Source organism: Octopus bimaculoides, chromosome 1 (genome assembly GCF_001194135.2).
Source record: "Octopus bimaculoides isolate UCB-OBI-ISO-001 chromosome 1, ASM119413v2, whole genome shotgun sequence".
Taxonomy (NCBI): domain Eukaryota; kingdom Metazoa; phylum Mollusca; class Cephalopoda; order Octopoda; family Octopodidae; genus Octopus; species Octopus bimaculoides.
The window spans coordinates 184078955-184093943 of record NC_068981.1 but is presented as its reverse complement, the minus strand read 5'-3'; the positions used below and the strand labels follow the sequence as shown (position 1 = coordinate 184093943).

Below are 14989 nucleotides of genomic sequence, written 5' to 3'. Positions count from 1 at the left end.
GTAGAAAGGATTGTTATTATTATTAACAATGCTTAGCAGTATTTTGCCTGTCGCTACATTCTGTGTTCAATTTCCACCAAAGTCGACTTTGCCTTTCATCCTTTCGGGGTCAATAAATTAAGTACCAGTAAAACACTGAGGTCGATGTAATCGACTAGTCGCCTCCCACCAAAATGGCTGCCCTTATGGCAAAATTTGAAATGATTATTATTAAGGCGGGAAGCTGGCAGAATCATTAGCATGCTGGGCAAAATACTCAGGTATTTCATCTGAATTTAAATTCCGCCAAGGTTGACTTTGCCTTTCATCTCTTCGGGGTCAATGAATTAAGTACCAGTTAATCATTAATGTTGATGTAATTGACTTACCCACTCCCTTCAAATTTCAGGCCTTGTGCCTATAGTAGAAAGGGTTGTTGTTGTTGTTGCTGTTACTACTACTACTACTACTACTACTACTACTACTACTACTACTACTATTACTATTATTACTATTATTACTATTATTATTATCATTATTACTATTATTATTATTATTATTATTATTACTGTTACTATTACTACTATTATTATTATTATTATTATCATTATTATTATTATTTTTCTAGGAGTGCATCTCAGCTGTGAAACAGACCAGTATCAGTGCATTTATCACCCGTCCTTCTCAGGTATTTTATTTCTTCTTATTGGAGCCCTAGGGTCTTCTTAATTTTTAAGTGAGGTACATATACAAGTGTTTGTGTGTGTATTTAAAAAACCTATGTCACTAAGGTGGTGTCTCTATATGCTCTATTGCTTAGCAGTTCAACAAAGAGAGATTGATAAAATAACTACCAGATAGAAATATATACTGAGGTTGATATCAGACTAAACCCTTGAAAGTGGTACTCCAGCTGGGCCACAATCCATTGACTAAGTTAAATGATGCGTGTTTGTGAATGTGCATGTATAGTTATACACATAATTTATGAGGAATTATGTACATTATTTACATTTGATGGATATTTGTTCTCATCTTGTTTGCTGTTAACGCTGGTGGCACGTAAAAAGCACCATTTGAGCACGATCGTTTCCAGCTTACTGGCACTTGTGCCGGTGGCGTGTGAACAAAACATTGGACTGGCTCCTATGTAGGTGGCACGTAAAAAACACCATTTGAGCATGGCCATTGCCAGTACTGCTGGACTGGCCCTCGTGCCGGTGGCATATAAAAAGCACCCACTACACTCTCAGAGTGGTTGGCGTTAGGAAGGGCATCCAGCTATAGAAACTCTGCCAGATCAGATTGGAGTCTGGTGTAACCATTCGGTTCGCCAGTCCCCAGTCAAATCGTCCAACCCATGCTAGCATGGAAAGCAGACGTTAAATGATGATGATGATGACAACATTTCGGCTGATATACCCTCCAGCCTTCATCAGGTGTCTTGGGGAAATTTCGAACCTGGGTTCTCATTCCTAAGGTATTTTTTGCTGCTGCTGCTGCTGCTGTTGTTGCTGCTGTTGTTGCTGTTGTTGTTGTTCAGGTCACTGCCTGGAATCGAACTCGGAATCTTGGGGCTAAGTGAATGTTAAATGATAATGACGTGTGTACCTGTGACATCATCATTTTTAACATCCACTTTTCTAACCTTGCCTGGATCGATCAGGCAATATTAATTAAAGCAGATTTTTCTGCTGCCTGATGCTCTTCTTCTTGTCATCGCTCACCTGTTTCCAAGCAGGGTAATATTTCCCTCTCGTCTTTTGAATACAAAACAGTACAACAGCCAGATATATTTTCACAGGAGACTGAAAATGACATCACTTCAAAGCTGATTCTTGATTTAATGAGGTGAACGTGGTATTTGATATAATTACCCTTATCTTGTACCTTTTGCTTATAATTTAGATTATGTATTTATAAAGTCACATGAAGCAGCATTGAATAAAGTGTATTCATGTGAAGTCATATTTAAAGTCTTAACTGCACTTGGACATGGGAAGACTTTTTGGTGCTGAAATAGTCTTGGGAGAAAATTCTAAACAACATGTATGGAAACACATTGGTTGTGAATGATAACATTGGCTCGCAGGACACATGTATCTTACTGTTTTTTTGGGGGTTTTTTTTTTTTGCATCATCATCTATGAACATAAAATCTACCTTTCACAGCCCAAAATGAACAATTCATTTTGAACAACAACAGCAAACAGTATGTTTTCTGATATGCATAAAGCTTGATGAAGTTAGATTTAAATAAATAAAGTTGCACAAAGCAGCATTGAATAAAATGTATTCATGTAAAGTTACTTTTAACATGTTTGAGTACATTTGACCATGGGAAGACCTTTCCCTACGGAATTAGTCTTGGGAAAATTCTCCTCCATGGCAACATGTATATATGTGATACAGTTTTATATTTAAGAGATGAGGAATTATGTACATTATGCCCATGGGCATATGGCATAGTGGTTAAGAGCGCGGGCTACTAACCTCAAGATTCCGAGTTTGATTCCAGGCAGTGACCTGAATAATGGTGGCGGTGGTGATGGTGATGTGATGATAACAACAATAATAATAACAATAACAACAACAACAACACCTTAGGAATGAGAACCCAGGTTTGAAATTTCCCCAAGACACCTGATGAAGACTGGAGGGTATATCAGCCGAAACGTTGTGTTAACAACAAACAAGATGAGGACAAATATCCATCAAATGTAAATAATGTATATATTTGTATGTCTGTATATCTTATTCACCATGGGACTTTCTACTTTCATATTGCAGCATATCAAAGAGATGTACCAAACACTTAGGGAGATATTTTGCAACACCCCACAAGAGGATTCTGACTACTTGAACCTGAAACTGGTTGTTGAGGGTAAGTTTAATCATGGTTCTGTTTTACCATTTTGTTGATGGTTAAATATGTCAGAAATAGCCATCGAGTTCAATTCTTCCACTACTCTCAGCATGGCCACAGTCTAATGACTGAAACAAGTAAAAAAAAAATCAAAGATAAAAGCACTAAATCTTGTTTGACTGAAAATTACTGTTATATGTTTTGTTCTGAAGTTCATCTTCTCAATTTATTTCTGTTTTAGGTCTCCAACTCTGTGCGACTTATATCACTAATTACACGTGTATCAGGGCTCAAAAGCTGGCATCATCATCCTCATCTTCATCACATTCATCATCAATGTCTAACAGTTCTCTAAGTTCTTACACCAATTCCAGTCACTCAGGTGTTTCCTCTGCAGTCTTCGATGGCAATCCTTCCAAGAGACTCAAATCCTCAACGTGTGCAGTAAGCGTTTCAAGAAACTTCCATTACGAAGGGAAATTGCAAGTTTCAAATACTGTCTGTGTGAAGAAAGAGCAAGCATCAATATCGTACATACGGAATCTCAAACCATCCAAGTCAAATCTTGGACAAACTTCATCAAACTGTTCTGAAGATTCTGGTCATTCTGTAGATTCGCAACTGTCAAGTATTCAGAAAAAATTGTATTTCCCAAACACTGTTCCGGTAAGTTAGTTTCCGAATTTTCATTTTCATCATCATCATCGTCGTTTAACATCCGCTTTCCATGCTAGCATGGGTTGGACGATTTGACTGAGGACTGGTGAAACCAGATGGCTGCACCAGGCTCCAATCTGATTTGGCAGAGTTTCTACAGCTGGATGCCCTTCCTAACGCCAACCACTCTGAGAGTGTAGTGGGTGCTTTTACGTGCCACCAGCACAAAGGCCAGTCAGGCGGTACTGGCAACGGCCACGCTTAAAATGGTGTATTTTATGTGCCACCCGCACAAGAGCCAGTCTAGGGGACTGGCAACAAATTCGCAGGCACATGTCGCAGGCACAAGTGCCAGAAAAGCGACGCTGGGCACAAACTCTCAACATTTGAAGCAAGAAAGGGTTAAAGGTTAAAAGTTAGCTTCAGTGGCTGAATTTGTTATCTGATTTTAATTCCATGTTTTTATTTTTATCTGAAGTACATCACTCTAATAACTTTAAGAAAGACATGAAGATCCTAATATAACTTTTTGTTAACTCTTTAAAAACAGGCGACATTATAGCTATGTAAGAAATTAATACTTTGTGTTGGACCTCACAGAGGCAAAATGGCTGAGTTCTTTTCGAGTGTTGGGCCTCATGGAGGCAATGACTGAGACCTTTGGTGTTATGTTGTGCTTGAGAAGAAGCCCCATCAAACCAAGCAAAATCGCAGTCGTGGCAGATACCAGAGTCACACAAATTGGCACGTAAAAACACCCCGGTGTCATGCAAATGGCACCCGTGCCAGTGGCATGTAAAAGCACCCATTACACTCTCAGAGTGGTTGGCGTTAGGAAGGGCATCCAGCTGTAAAAAAACCATGCCAAATCAGACTGGAGTCTGATGCAGCCTTCCAGTGTGCTAGCCCAGTCAAACTGACCAACTCTTGCCAGCATGGACAATGGATGTTAAATGATGATGGTGTGTGTGCGTGCATGCGTGCACATCATCATCATCATCATTTAACATTCCCATATTTCATGCTGGCATGGGTTAGACTGTTAGCTGGATCCAAATAACCTGTGAGCTGCATTGGTCTCCTGTATCTGTTTTGGCAAGGTTTCTAAGGCTGGTTGCCCTTTTTTATGCTGACCACTTTACAGAGTATCCTTTCTTTTTTTTTTTTTGTCTTTGTGGCACAAACACCATTCTATCTGTGACAGACCCATCCTTTATTGGTGGGGTAATTTATCTAAGACCACAACATCTAAGTGTTCTCATTTTTTTTTTTTTTTAAGATAATGCAGTGTAGCATTTCAGCATTAATTACATAAATAGACGTATGATGGATTTTTGATTTAATCTTGTTGAGTACGTTGCATTTCACTCTACAAAACTGTTTACTGAATGTGATGGTGTGAAGTACATATATATTTATCTATAACATAAGAGATAATCAGTCTTTTAGTAGTTCCACTTCCAGTTAGCTGTAGCCATGCTGGAACAGAATGACATCATTAACCCTTTAGCATTTAAACCAGCCATATTTGGCTCAAATATTCTACCCATTTATATCAACACTGGTCAGATTCAGCCTCTCACACCTACCCTACAATATCATTCTAAAAACAGTTACATCTCAATCTCAAAAGCTATGCCAGAATGCATGTTTAATTCAAGAGAATGTGAATAAAGAAGCATTACATTTGAAAGAGTAAACTGAATGCTAAAGAGTTAATATATGGTATTTATTCTTTCTTTGTAGTATTTCCAGTTGTGTCAGGAAGAAAGACATCTCATTTATTCAGGTGAGATTTTCAGGTGGGATGGAGATGTTTGGAACAAGGTGAGTTTGAACATGTAATGTTTTTTTTTATTTTACTTGTTGTTGGATTGTGTCCTTGTTGGGGAACTGCCTTGAAGGGTTTAGCTGCACAAATCAACCCCAGTACATTTTTTTTTAAAGTCTGGTACATAAATTACAGGGACATAGATCATCATCATCATCGTCATTTAACGTTCGCTTTCCATGCTAGCATGGGTTGGACAATTTGACTGGGGACTGGCAAACCAGATGGCTACACCACACTCCAATCTGATCTAGCAGAGTTTCTACAGTTGAATGCCCTTCCTAACGCCAACCACTCCTAGAGTGTAGTGGGTGCTTTTTACGTGCCACCGGCATGAGGGCCAGTCCGGCGAACCAACACTGGTTATTAATTGATGGGTAAGTGCCATACAGATGGAGAGAAAGAGAGTGTGGGCTTTCACACAGTTCCTGTCTACTAAATTTACTCGCATGACTTTGGTTGGCCTGGGGCTATAGTAGAAGGCACTTACCCAAGGTGCTGTGCAGGTGGGACTGAACCCAAAACATCATGGTTGCAAAGTGAGTTTCTTCACCACACAACCATTCCTTTTACTATATAATATACGATGTCTAAAATGACAAGTTATCCCACTTCAATTAACCCTTTGAGCTCGTAACACCGGCTTACCTGTGGATGACTTATTTTTCTCTATACCGTAGCACTGCTCTACCAGTGGAGTGCATCTGGAAGCCAGCTATATGGTCAAATAGGGTTCAGGAGGTCAGGGCTCAAAGGGTTAAGACACAACCCCATGAATTAAATAACAAATGAACTGCTGAACCTTATCTGTTCATTCAGAACTGGATGTTTTCGTTTATATGTTTTGTTTTTCTGTATGGTTTGTTTGTAATGATGTTTTTATGTCTTGCAGTTGCAGTTGATGTTATTTTCTGATCTCCTCTTACAAACTGAGAAATCTGCTGATGATAGATTGACAGTTGTGGAGAGTCCACTCATGTTGTATTCTTTGCAAGGAATCGAATCTCAGAGAAAGCATGGTGAGTGAACTAGATTTTAAATAAACATCTTTCTTACTTATTATTATTATTGTTATTGTTATTATTTTTTTTTTTTATTCAGTAGTTTTATTTTTATAGCGTGCTTTCACTACACTACCGAGCGCAGCTCTGTGTGCCTTGGGTATGTGCTGTGGTTTGCTGTGATGCTCTTATGGTTACTGTATTGAAAGTGTATTGTGTAGGATTATTATTATTATTATTATTATTATTATTATTATTATTATTATTATTATTACTACTACTACTACTAGCAGCAGCAGTAGTAGTAGTAGCAGCAACAGCTGCTGTTGCCACTGGCATAGGTGCCATTTACATGACACTGGCAACGGCTGCGACTATGATTTCACTTGGCTTGAAAAGTCTTCTCAAGCACAGCATATTGCTAAAGGTCTCGGTCACTTGACCTCACCTCCATGAGACCCAACATTCAAGGATTGAGCTCCTAGCAGCTGTTTAGTTATTATTCTATGTTTTTTTAGGGCAGCAAGCTGGGAGAATTGTTAGCATGCCTGACAAAATGTTTAGCAGCATTTTGTCTGTCTTAACGTTGATCCCTGGATTTAATATCATCATCATCATCATCATTGTTTAATTTCTGCTTTCCATGCTAGCATGGGTTGGACAGTTTGACTGAGGACTGGCAAGCTGGTAGGCTGCAGCAGGCTCCAATCTGATATGGCAAGGTTTCTACAGCTGGATGCCCTTCCTAATGCCAACCACTCCCAGAGTGTAGTGGGTGCTTTTTACGTGCCACCGGCATGGGGACCAGTTAGGCAGCACTGGCATCAACCATGCTCAAATGATGCTTTTTATGTGCCACCAGCACAGGAGCCAGTCAGGCGGCACTGGTATCGACCACACTCAAATGGTGCTTATCTTTGAAATTGCTGGACTTGTGCCAAAATTTGAAATCAGTATTGTACATTTTCTGCTTCCTGTTTTGAATTTACATTTTTCATATCAATTCCTTCAATTTTTCTTTCTCTTTTCACTTAGCTACAGACTTCCTTCTTCATGTAATGTGTTCTTCGGACAAAACTTTGGCTTCTTTAAAGAAATTGATGTTCCGAGCGCCTAATATTGAACAGAAGTATACCTGGAAGACTTTGATAGAGCAACGCATTCTCAGTTACCGAAGTGGGAGTCTTGAATCATTTATTACATCAGATATTTCTGGCGCTTCTGGAGTAATTGTATGAAAATAACCATGGCAGCTGGTATTCGTCATTGTCACTGTCATCATCTTTATCATCATCATCATCATCATTCTACATCCAATTTTCCATGCTTGCATGAAGCAGACAGAACTTGTTGATGCACATTTTCTACAGCTGGATGCTCTTCCTGTCAACAACTCACCTATTTCCAACCAAAGTAATATTTTCCCTTGACCAGACATGTTTTTTTTTTTTTTACAGAAGACTGGATATGAACAACCTCACTTGCATGTTGATGGTAATGCTCATTTACAACCATTACATGAAGTCAAGACAAGGGTACACATACACATATATACATACACAATGGCTTCTTTTAGTTTCCATCTACCAAATCCACTCACAAGACTTTGCTTGACCTGGGGCTATAGTAGAAGACACTTGCTCAAAGAGCTATGCAGTGGGATTGAACCTAAGACCAAATGGTTTGGAAGCAAGCTTCTTAAGCACACATCAACGCCTGCACCTACCCATGTGAGATATTGGCTTCAAATTTTGGCACAAGGCCAGCAAGTTCGAGTGAAGGGATAAGTTGATTACATTGACCCCATTGCTCAACTGATACTTAATTTATCAACCCAAAAAGATGAAAGGCAAAGTTGACCTCGGCAGCATTTGAACTTAATATGTTAAAGACAGATGAAATACTGTTAAGCATTTTGCTCTGTGTGCTAACTGTTCTTCCAACTTACCGCCTTGATCCATGTGAGATATTAACAGACAATCAACCTTTTGCAGCTCAAGAATTGAAGAAGCCAAAAATAAACCTTAACCTTTCCTTTGCCATGTTTCTGTTGAAATACACTGACTTTGTTTCAAGTAATTTTGAAAATAATGAAGAATTGAATAAAATACATTATCATTATTAAGCTGGTGTTTGGAGCATAAATTAGCATGAAATTTTGACTGAAGCTTTTAATTTAAATCACTTTAAAATAGGAAGTTTGTACATTAGAACCAAAGGTAGTCTTGAACAGGTTGGTATCAAAATATTAATGTGTTTATGGCACTTTTAATTATAGACCTTAATCCCTCACCTAATTTGACAGTTTAGCAATTAAACCGGTCATATTCGACCAAAATATTCTGTTTTATAAGTTCAGGCTTCTTACAACTACGCTACAATGTCAGTCTAAAAATAAACAATTACATTATATTAATCTTGAAGTTATAAGAAGCTTTTACTGTTCACTAAGTTGCCAGTATTTGAATCGTGTCACTGATTTAGGGATATCAAAACCACTCTTCTTTGTCTGACAAGTCTTGGGAACTCTGCAATGAAAGCTCATTGGAGCTGCTATTCCACTTCTGATTGAGTCATAAAGAGAGAGAGACAGGCTTCTAATTTGCATTGCATGTTATATTTTTGGTATTGTATGTTATATTCTGTGTATTAAATATACATCTGATATGAGAAGACAACTGATATGTCTGAGAAAAGATATTGCATAACAGATAATAAACTAAGATGGCCTGTATACACTCTAAACAACTAATGAATCAAAACTGTGTTGTAGGTTCACAACCCACTTTAGATGGATCTATTGGGTAGATACAAAATTCATTTATTGCCACAGTCCACCAAACTGGAAAATTGGTACTAAGCCATGCCTGAGAGAAAACTGTATAATGGTCTCATGTCTTATCCAAGCGAAGGTTTATTTCTCATCTGTCTATACTGGCTCAATAAATCCCTGTAGTGTTGTGAAATAATTTGTCTGATATTTAACAGGATTTGACAATCAAAATTTTTCTTCTTCAGAATATAAACATTTTGTTCTTCTTTTAAACTGTTTGTTGTTTGAAATTCTAATGGAAAATTAATTTTGAAAATGCTTTTGTTGTTGTTTTTGTTCTTTCCTCACAAACTTGATTTTCTTACTGTCCACTTTGTTTGATTAAATTAAAGTGTTTTTCTTCAAAAACTTCACTTTATTTATATCTCCTAATTCATTCAATTACTGCAAACTAATGAAACACTCAACAATTTTATAGTGTTCCTGCTGTTAATATTGAGGTCCATGTGAAGAGAGGAGAAACTGTGATGTTTCAGATAGGTTCCCTGAGCCACCTTGGGGGAGACATTCAAGACCCTTTCTTTATTCACAAGTGTTGGTTTGTTTATGTCCTTGTAATTTAGCAGTTTAGCAAAGGAGATGATGAATAAGTACCATATTTTAAAATTAAGCACAGGAGTTGATTTGACTCAACCGTTCAAGATGGTGTTCCATCGTAGCTGTCGTCCAATGACTGAAACAAGTGAAAGAACATGTGTGTGTGTGTGTGTGTGTAGAGACATATATAGATATTGCCTCAGGGAACTAAACTCATGTTTCCTGTAAACCAATTAACTGTATTACTTAATCATTTACATATAAACAAGATTATCAACAGAACATAACAGAGCAATGGTTAATTACATCTGTTTTTCTATGATACTAAACTTCATTCATATAATTGGTAATTAGTATAATCCTTGTTATACATGTTATTAGTGAAGGTGCATGGTTTAATGGTTTCATGATAATAAGGTTGTGAGTTCGTCAGTGCAACACACCTAACCACTAGGCCACGTGCCTTCATGCATGCACGCACACACACACACACACACACAATTTAGGTTAGTTAAAATATGTTAGTGACATATTTCAACTGCTAAAAGGCAAATGCATTGCAGTTACCATGGAGAATATATATAATGGTAAAAGAGATATTAAGAGAAATATTTTCTATATTACCATGAGAGATATTTTCTCCATGGTAACTGCAGTGGAATTTGCTTTTAACAGTTGAAATATGTCACAAACATATTTTAACTAAACTAAATTTTGCTTATGCCTAAACACTGCTTAGTGCTAACATTTTGTTATAGATATATACATACATTGTAGGTAAAACAGCATAAATGGAATGAGAGGAATAAGGGACAGACAGATGGACAGTGAGAGAAGTTGCAACGAGTAGAGAAAATCAAAGAAGTGATTGACAAAATGTTAACAATAGAAGTTGTGTATGGTGAATAGTACAGCAAAAAGAAGGAAAAAGGAACAGAAACAGATTGATATTTTGGTCAACGCCACTATCAAAGTAGGGTAAGAAGCAAGAAAACAATCGTTCTTTGAAGTGTATGTGTATCTTTTCACTACACACATACACATGACGGGCACCTTTTCAGTTTCCACCCGCCAAAGATGTTGATTCCACCCTGGAAGCAATGCCAAAGTTGATGCTGATTGATTGCTTTCGGAGAATGACCACCATGATTATTGGTAGTTCCAAGAGGAGAAGGAATCTCTGATGGAGTTGTGAAGCTTCTTCTGCAAGAAACAGACTGAGTAGCAAAGGAAACAACCAAGTAGTGAGTTGCCCTTCTGGTAAACCCCTGTAGGTTTATGAAACAACTGTTGGGGCTAACTCATCTGTTCCAAAAGTGAGATTAACTATCACCTCAGAGACACCTTCACTAACAAATCTAAGGAGCAAGACTCAGATTACAGTAAGCCTTTGATTAATCTGCTTCCAACAGCTCTGGAACTCAATGGGAAGGAGCTTTGCTAGAAAGAAGTCCAGTAGGTGGTCAAGAAGGCAAAAACAAGCTTAGTTTTGGTAACTGAGCAGGGTATCTTATAAGGCATTCAATAATTGTCCAAGATTACTTGATAGGTTCTGGAGAATTCTGAATGTGATATGGAGATGGGGGCAACTATGCATGAAACATTGGATGTTAAAAAATGGACATATATGCATATATCAGTTCTAATCATTGTTTTTATGTCTGCTGTGCCTTTTATTTCGATGGGATCCCTTGGAAGCCATGTTTTATGAGTGGATACCCTTCCTGATAGGATGATGTCTATATTACAATAACCAACAATGTTGTGCATGTATTGTAATATTACAATCATGAAATTAGCATTAGCTTATCTCAGTCTTTCTCGTGGAATCCTAGGGTTCCAGGGAGCCCTGGTTGAGAAACGTTGCATTAGTTGTTAATTCCAATCTGGTTTTTTTTCTATCATATGCTATAAAAGAGACATTGTAAGAGGTGTGAACCATTTCAGTTAAATAAGGTACAAATGCAATACTTTAGATTTATCAAGGACTGTAAAATGAGGTTATACGATGTCATGTCTTTTTCGATAGATTAGCAACACAAAATGAAGTGAGCTGGTTGATGACCAAGTTAAAATGAAAATTGTTTTTTTTTTATTTTAAACCTTCATCCATGAGCTTAAAATGATTAAGTGATTGGATGGCTTAAATTAATAATAAATAATAAATAGGTTGGCCAGATTAACCTAATTAATGGAGAAAGTAACTGAAAATATTCAAGTGTTGGATGGTAGAGGAGGTAGTGAAGATGATGATCGTGGTGAACTTCATATTGTAAGGATGTTAGATGGAGTACTGGATATAGCTGTTAGTAGTGGTTGATATTGTTGTAAAGGAAATACTGATGATTGTTGCTGGTGGTACAATTCATGTGGTGATGGTGGGAGTAGAAAAAGAAACCGTAGTGGTAATTGCAGTCATAATTTTTTTGGTAGTAGTTGTAGTTGCTGTTATTTAACCCCAGGTCAGCCTTGACCAAATATATCGATGGTCAAACACATTCACTTTGTGAACATCTCATTGTTTCATCTTATCCAGAACAGTGATTCTCTACCAGAGACCATGTGGCCTCTGAAAATTTGTATAAGATTTTTGGGGGTCCATACAAGCAAAATAGGAAATTGATGATCCACAATAGTATTTAGAGAATCTATTGAAAACAAAAAAAGTTTTGCTGTAGATGTGTTAATTGCAACAAACAGCTGGGTTTCTTTCTCTGACATTTTACATAGTTCAAACTACACAAGTGATTGTATGATGAACAAAATAGGAGTTTTGAAAGATGCATCTGTGAAACTAGTTTTTAAACATAGAATGGCTATGGGGGTATACCAGAATAAAATAATAATCAAAGAGGTTGAGAACTACCGATCTAGAACCATGTCATTTAAAGGTGATTTGACTGCTATTTCTAGCAGATTGGGTGACTATGTAGAGGGTCTCTTATTGGTTTGTGTTGGCAGTAATATTTCTTTCTACTAGAGGCAAAAGGCCTGAGATTTTGTGGGACAGGGCTAAGTGATGACATCATCCACAGTATTCAACTGGTACTTGTTTTATTGACTCCAAAAGGATGAGAGGCTAAGTCGACCTCGGTGGAATTCGAACTCAGTGTGTTAGCATATAGATATAGATATAGCGATGGGGTTGGTAGTGGTGATGATGAAGATGGTGATTGTTCAGCATAATGAATGGTTGGTTGGCTGGTTGGTTGGTCCAGGAGTAGTTTGGTAGTAGCATGGTAATGGTGATGTTGATAGAGACTATTTGTTATTGCATCAGAGTAGTTTTGGTAATTGTATTCAGAGTGATGTTCACTGCCATATTTTGACTGGTTGACAGAAGAGAAGTGGTAGAGGTCATATTGGGAGTGGCAATCATAATAATAGTAGCAGAGAGTTGTTTTTAGCTGTATGTCAGTTAAAGTTGAGCAGAATAATGATCAAAAGGTGTTCCGGCCATAATCATTCAATTTTGTTTTCAGGCATTGTGCATCTAAGGCTACATTGTCAAATGTGCCGTCCTTTTTTTTATGGCTATGGGGAATTTAGAGAGATTAAGCTGCTATTTCTAGCAGTTTGATATACCACATAGAGGCTCTTTTGTTGGTTTATAGTGTTAGTGTTTGTGTTGGAGGCAATAGTTGTAGTGATAGTAACTAGTGGTGGTAGTAATGATGGTAGTGTTAACAGTGGTGATGACAATGGTAGTTGTGGTATTAGTAAGCCCCCCCCCCTCCCCTCCAACCATCTTCATATGAATCTATGTACATAAGTTTCGATAATACTCCGATCTCAAGAACCTCTGATAAGGGTCCCTTTGCATAACTTCTAAAATTTCTTTCTGCATTTCATCGAAGAAAGATCGGGTAATTGGGCCTTTCAACTGTTCACCAAGTTTTTCACGACTTTTTGAGCGCAAATTTATCTGAAAATAAAGAGAAAGAGAGAAACAGAGATAGAAAGAGAATATATAAAGAACTGAAAAACAAGATGATTTATATATAAATATATACTCTTTTACTTGTTTCAGTCATTTGACTGTGGCCATGCTGGAGCACTGCTTTTAGTCGAGCAAATCAACCCCAGGACTTATTCTTTGTAAGCCTAGTACTTATTCTATCAATAATTAAGACAAAAAAAAAAAAATCTCAGAGTCTATTATTAATGAAGAGAAAAAGTTGACACTTACACAACGTGGTGCTCCCTTCATGATGAATCTTTTATAAATGGCACCAGCCCGGGCACGAATTTGGGTGTCATCAGGTTCGATTCGGAAGTCTTCAACTGCTTTCCAGAAATCTAAGTTTTCATCACAGTATTGAGAAGTAAGGTAGTCTCGAAATATACTGAAACCTTCTGCAGTAATTGGATAAAGACAGATAAATAAATATATGGTAGACAGATAGATACATAAAAAGATAGATAAATACACAGATAAATAGATAGATGGTTGACTGGTAGATAGATACACAGATAGACAAATAGGTAACAACATAAAGAGGTAAGTGGTAAAGAGGCAGACAAGTAAGATACATAGAGACATAAGGTAGATAAATGGATCAATAGATAGATAGATAGCCAGATAGATAAATAGGATAGATGGGTAGAAAGATAGATAGATAGATAAATAGAGAGATAGACAGACAGATAAATAGATGGATGGATAGATAGATAGATAACCAGATAGATAAATAGGATAGATGGATAGAAAGGATAAATGGGTAGATAGATAGATAAATAGATGCATGGATGGATAGATGGATAGTTAGAGGGATAGACAGATAGATAGATAGATAGATGGATGGATGGCTAGATAGATATATAAATAGATGACACACAAATAAAGAGATGGAAGGTAGATAAATAGATGCATAAAGTGACAGACGGACAGAGAGACAAGGAGATGTAAGTGATGAGATGGAAAAAAGACAAAAGGAAAAGATGGTGTAAGACAAAACTGAAGAACAACATTCATCATCATCATCATCATCGTTTAACGTCCGCCTTCCATGCTAGCATGGGTTGGACGATTTGACTGAGGACTGGTGAAACCGGATGGTAACACCAGGCTCCAATCTAATTTGGCAGAGTTTCTACAGCTGGATGCCCTTCCTAACGCCAACCACTCAGAGAGTGTAGTGGGTGCTTTTACGTGTCACCCACACGAAAACGGCCACGCTCGAAATGGTGTCTTTTATGTGCCACCCACACAAGAGCCAGTCCAGGGGCACTGGCAACGATCTCGCTCGAAAACCCTACAAGGCCAGTCAGGCGGTATCATCATC

At 37.6% G+C, this 14989-nt stretch overlaps 2 protein-coding genes across 2 annotated transcripts in view; one reads left to right on the top strand and one right to left on the bottom strand.

The window, feature by feature from the left end:
* LOC106879318 (uncharacterized) overlaps window positions 1-8459 on the top strand; it is a 34105-nt gene extending 25646 nt beyond the window's left edge. The window contains exons 12-17 of the mRNA XM_014928825.2: window positions 608-667; window positions 2770-2863; window positions 3087-3511; window positions 5249-5329; window positions 6226-6352; window positions 7370-8459. Of these exons, the coding sequence (XP_014784311.2) occupies window positions 608-667; window positions 2770-2863; window positions 3087-3511; window positions 5249-5329; window positions 6226-6352; window positions 7370-7572 (990 nt within the window). The 3' untranslated portion in view covers window positions 7573-8459. The remainder of the gene's footprint in view (window positions 1-607; window positions 668-2769; window positions 2864-3086; window positions 3512-5248; window positions 5330-6225; window positions 6353-7369) is intronic.
* A 4282-nt stretch (window positions 8460-12741) lies between these two features.
* LOC106879327 (regulator of G-protein signaling 1) overlaps window positions 12742-14989 on the bottom strand; it is a 9240-nt gene continuing 6992 nt past the window's right edge. The window contains exons 3-4 of the mRNA XM_052973188.1: window positions 13894-14060; window positions 12742-13629 (exon numbers count right to left, since the gene is read on the bottom strand). Coding sequence (XP_052829148.1) covers window positions 13465-13629; window positions 13894-14060 — 332 coding nt within the window. The 3' untranslated portion in view covers window positions 12742-13464. The remainder of the gene's footprint in view (window positions 13630-13893; window positions 14061-14989) is intronic.